Here is a 5752-nt window from a genome sequence, read left to right as displayed (position 1 = left end):
TGGCTGATGGAGCTTTGTATGTTATATATATATATATATATATATATATATATATTTTTTTTTTTTCATACTATTCGCCATTTCCCGCGATAGCGAGGTAGCGTTAAGAACAGAGGACTGGGCCTTTGAGGGAATATCCTCACCTGGCCCTCTTCTCTGTTCCTTCTTTTGGAAAATTAAAAAAAACAAAAAAAAAAAGACGAGAGGGGAGGATTTCCAGCTCCCTGCTCCCTTCCCTTTTAGTCGCCCTCTACGACACGCAGGGAATACGTGGGAAGTATTCTTTCTCCCCTATCCCAGGGAATATATATATATATATATATATATATATATATATATATATATATATATATATATATATGCACACACACACTACCTATTATAAATGAAACGCATAGTAAAATTAAAATCATACAATAACCCAAAAATTAGACATTCAAGTATATTTACATTGGGTGTAAAGTTCGTTTAATTCTGGAGAATGGACGGTGTAGGAAACCTTAAGGCAGCAGATTGTGTAGACTTTTGTTTTGACTGTAGGAGGTATGGGAAAACTTTTCAGGCTACTGTTGATGAGGAAGACTTTGACTACAGGTTGAGTGGAAGATCCTGTCGTGGCTGCAAGTTGTATGGCAAGCCTTTTTATGGCTGCAGGTGGAATGGAAGTCCTTGTAGCTGCAGATGGTTAGAGGGTGAAACGTAATATTTTAAGGTGGTTTAGACCGTGGAAAGAATTCTAGACTGAAGTTTACAAGGAGTGTATGATAGAACAATTAAAGGGGTTGATGTGAGAGGAAGACCACCTGTGATAAGGGTTAATAGAGTGAAAGAATACTTGAGGGAGAGAAATGATGGAAGAAGTATGTGAGGGAGGCATGTAAGGACATGGAGACTTTCCCTTGGCAACCCACTTGATGCCAGTTCCCGGAGAGAACGGGTATCAGAGATGTGGATGGTTGGAGTGGTGTGGAGACCCTGTTGTGGATTCAGGTGATGTAGACCTGCTGTTTCAGGTGATATGGAAGACCTTGTGGTGGTGTACAAGACCTTTTTGTTGCTATAGGTTGTATGGAAGACCTTTTCGTAGCTGCAAGTTATGTGGAAAACTATTGGCAGCAGGTGTGGAAGACATTGTTGTGGCAGTAAGTGGTGACGTTGACCTTTTTGTAGCTTCAGGTTGTGTTTAAGATTTTTATGGCCACAGGTGAAGTGGAAAATCCTCTAGTGGCGACAGGTAGCATGGCAGACCCTTTTTGTGGCTGCGGGTGAAATGAAGACGTGGTTGCAGGTGGCGTGGCAGATTCTGCAAGTGGAGAGGAAGGCTGTTGTGGCTGCAGACGTGTGGAAGACTTTATTGTGATTGTAGGTGGTGTGGAAGACTTTTTTGTTGACATTTGTGTTGCGGCTGCAAGTGAAGATTTTTTTATGATGCCGAATATTTTGTTGTAGGTGACTCTGGTTGTTGCAGGGATTATGGGTGAATGTAGAGCATCTAAATCGTCTGTTCCTCTGGCTGCAGCTGTACCAGACGCTCACTGATCTCCCATAACTTCTTGGCGAGCCCTTCATCCCACGCCAAGGAGGAACACTCCGCCTCCTTGCAGTTGTCGAAGTACTTCACCGAGACCTTCTCCAACGTCTCCGATGCAGCTAAAAGGATGCTAGTCTGGGCGCCCTCCGCGATGGACTTGGCGTAAAAACGAACGTAAATTTTGATGAAGATGCCGTACCACACCCGTGACGTCATGGGGTTAAAGATGTCAGTGTTGACAACGCCCGGTTGCAGACAGTTGGCTGTCACTCCTGTTCCCTGAAGTTTCCTGTGGAGTTCGTTGGTGAAGAGGACATTCATCAGCTTGGTGGCAGTATAGATCTCGAGCGTCCTGAGGGGCCTAGTGTACTGGAACTTGAGGTCATTTTCCAGGTCAAGATCCTTAGCATCTTTGATCCAGGTGTGACCTACGGACGACAGCGTTACCACGCGACCACACGCTGCCTGCAGCCCAGGCATGAGGTGTGTGAGGAGGAAGTGTCCCAAGTGGTTGGTGGCGACGGTCAGCTCAAGTCCCTCATCCGTCAGCTGATGTGGCAAGTCGGCCACTGCAGCGTTGTTGTGTGTTGGTGTTTGTGAGACGACATCCTTGTTAGGGGAGTACGAGGGAAGGTGGAGGTGGCCGAACTGGACCTCTCCTGCATGGCTTCTGTCAGGAAGTTTGCTAGAATGCTACAAGGACGCAAGGTCGACGTACTCATATATATATATATATATATATATATATATATATATATATATATATATATATATATATATATATATATATATATATATATATATAACGACCGCTGGGTCACAAGGCTGTCTGTAGCAATATTCTCTCTCTCTCTCTCTCCCTCTCTTTATATATACATACATATATATATATATATATATATATATATATATATATATATATATATATATATATATATATATATATATATATATATATATATATATATATATATATATATATATATATATATATATATATACATATATATATATATATATATATATATATATATATATACATATATAAATATATATATATATTTATATATTTATATATTTATATATATATATATATATATATATATATATATATATATATATATATATATATATATATATATATATGTATATATATATATATATATATATATATATATATAAAGAGAGAGAGAGAGAGAGAGAGAGAGAGAGAGAGAGAGAGAGAGAGAGAGAGAGAGAGAGAGAGAGAGAGAGAGAGAGAGAGAGAGAGAGAGAGAGAGAGAGATTACTGCTACGGACAACCTTGTGGTCCAGCGGTCGTAATATTGCCAGGTCATCCGTGATCTATATCAGTCCCAAGTTAACCTTGAGCGCTGGCTGAAAATCCTTGGTTGCTCCTCGCAGAACCTTGTTGATCCTTGTCGGTTTCATCCAGGGCGTGGCTACCAGTGGTGATGGTTATGGTCCGGTAGTACTAGTAGTAGTGATGGTGATGGTAATAGTGGTTGGCTGAGGATGATACTGGCAGTAGTAGTTTGTAGTGGCATATGAAAAAACATCTGGCATCATCGATACAGACAGAATATCCAAATTATCTTTTATACATCGAGCCTCTCAGCTGCGTAGGATAGTTCGCATTGTCGTCTCCTTTCCTTTGCCTTCGTCTTATAATTTACATATTTTTTCTTCCTCACTCATCTTTTTTTTACCCACTTTCAGCATTTACAAAGGTCATTTGCCTACGCTCTTGATTTGCATGTTTCTCAATATCACTGCTATGATTTACACATTTCCTTTAATCACTCGTAACTGATGAGTTTCTTTTACCCACTTTCATGATTTAAAAGTATTCAAATATATATATATATATATATATATATATATATATATATATATATATATATATATATATATATATCATTATTTTTTTTTTATTTTGCTTTGTCGCTGTCTCCCGCGTTAGCTAGGTAGCGCAAGGAAACAGACGAAAGAATGGCCCAACCCGCCCACATACACATGTATATACATACATGTCCACACACGCACAATATACATACCTATACATCTCAATGTACACATATATATACACACACAGACATATACATATATACACATGTACATAATTCATACTGTCTGCCTTTATTTGTTCCCATCGCCACCCCGCCACACATGGAATAACAACCCCCTCCCCCCTCATGTGTGCGAGGTAGCGCTAGGAAAAACACCAAAGGCCCCATTCGTTCACACTCAGTCTCTAGCTGTCATGTAATAATGCACCGAAACCGCAGCTCCCTTTCCACATCCAGGCCCCACACACTTTGCATGGTTTACCCCAGACGCTTCACATGCCCTGGTTCAATCCATTGACAGCACGTCGACCCCGGTATACCACATCGTTCCAATTAACTCTATTCCTTGCACGCCTTTCACCCTCCTGCATGTTCAGGCCTCGATCACTCAAAATCTTTTTCACTCCGTCTTTCCACCTCCAATTTGGTCTCTCACTTCTCCTCGTTCCCTCCACCTCCAACACATATATCCTCTTGGTCAATCTTTCCTCATTCATTCAAACATACCCATTTTTGGTTTCCGAGATAATGTTCTCGACTTCCAAACATTCTTCATGCTCCCAGAACTTTCGCCCCCTCCCCCACACTATGATTCACTTCCGCTTCCATGATTCCATCCGCTGCCAAATCCACTCCCAGATATCTAAAACACTTTACTTCCTCCAGATTTAAAATGTTTTAGATATCTGGGAGTGGATCTGGCAGCGGATGGAACCATGGAAGCGGATGTGAATCATAGGGTGGGGGAGGGGGCGAAAATCCTGAGAGCCTTGAAGAATGTGTGGAAGTCGAGAACATTATCTCGGAAAGCAAAATTGGGTATGTTTGAAGGAATAGTGGTTCTAACAATGTTGTATGGTTGCGAGGCGTGAGCTATGGATAGAGTTGTGCGCAGGAGGGTGGATGTGCTGGAAATGAGATGTTTGACGAACGACAATGTGTGGTGTGAGTTGGTTTGATCGAGTAAGTAACGTAAGGGTAAGAGAGATGTGTGGAAATAAAAAGAGCGTGGTTGAGAGAGCAGAAGAGGGTGTTTTGAAATGGTTTGGGCACATGGAGAGAATGAGTGAGGAAAGATTGACCAAGAGGATATATGTGTCAGAGGTGGAGGGAAGGAGGAGAAGTGGGAGACCAAATTGGAGGTAGAAAGATGGAGTGAAAAAGATTTTGTGTGATCGGGGCCTGAACATGCAGAAGGGTGAAATGAGGGCAAGGAATAGAGTGAATTGGATCGATGTGGTATACCGGGGTTGATGTGCTGTCAGTGGGTTGAATCAGGGCATGTGAAGCGTCTGGGGTAAACCATGGAAAGTTGTGTGGGGCCTGGATGTGGAAAGGGAGCTGTGGTTTCGGGCATTATTGCATGACAGCTAGACACTGGAGGGAACGAGGAGAAGTGGGAGACCAAATTGGAGGTGGAAAGATGGAGTGAAAAAGATTTTGTGTGATCGGGGCCTGAACATGCAGAAGGGTGAAAGGAGGGCAAGGAATAGAGTGAATTGGATCGATGTGGTATACCGAGGTTGACGTGCTGTCAGTGGATTGAATCAGGGCATGTGGAGCGTCCTCGGTAAACCATGGAAAGTTGTGTGGGGCCTTGATGTGGAAAGAGAGCTGTGGTTTCGGGCATTATTGCATGACAGCTAGACACTGAGTGTGAACAAATGGGGCCTTTGTTGTCTTTTCCTAGTGCTACCTCGCACACATGAGGGGGGAGGGGGATGGTATTCCATGTGTGGCGAGGTGGCGATGGAAATGAATAAAGGCAGACAGTGTGAATTGTGTGCATGGGTATATATATATGTGTCTGTGTGTGTATATATATGTGTACATTGAGATGTATAGGTATGTATATTTGCGTGTGTGGACGTGTATGTATATACATTGTGTATGGGGTTGGGTTGGGCCATTTCTTTCGTCTATTTCCTTGCGCTACCTCGCAAACGCGGGAGACAGCGACAAAGTATAATAAAAAAATATATATATATATATATATATATATATATATATATATATATATATATATATATGCAAGGAATAGAGTGAATTGGAACGATATGGTATAAGGGGCCGACGTGCTGTCAATGGATTGAACCTGGGCTGAGAACCGTTTGGGGTAAACCATGGAAAGTTCTGTGGGGCCTGGATGTGG

The 5752-nt window shown here is 41.7% G+C and overlaps 1 protein-coding gene across 1 annotated transcript; it reads right to left on the bottom strand.

The window, feature by feature from the left end:
- Positions 1-1353: 1353 nt before the first annotated feature.
- Positions 1354-2108, bottom strand: LOC139752627 (retinol dehydrogenase 14-like). The gene has a single exon (XM_071668381.1). The coding sequence runs from the start codon at positions 2009-2011 to the stop codon at positions 1493-1495; it is 519 nt and encodes a 172-aa protein (XP_071524482.1). The 5' UTR covers positions 2012-2108; the 3' UTR covers positions 1354-1492.
- Between the last annotated feature and the right edge of the window lie 3644 nt (positions 2109-5752).

Source organism: Panulirus ornatus, chromosome 13 (genome assembly GCF_036320965.1).
Source record: "Panulirus ornatus isolate Po-2019 chromosome 13, ASM3632096v1, whole genome shotgun sequence".
Taxonomy (NCBI): domain Eukaryota; kingdom Metazoa; phylum Arthropoda; class Malacostraca; order Decapoda; family Palinuridae; genus Panulirus; species Panulirus ornatus.
Note: the sequence above shows the minus strand (reverse complement) of the source record. Positions and strands in the feature narration are given on the sequence as shown.

Coding starts and splice junctions, on each gene's coding strand:
- LOC139752627 (XM_071668381.1), bottom strand. CDS start 2,011: ATGCCTGGGCTGCAGGCAGCGTGTGGTCGCGTGGTAACGCTGTCGTCC.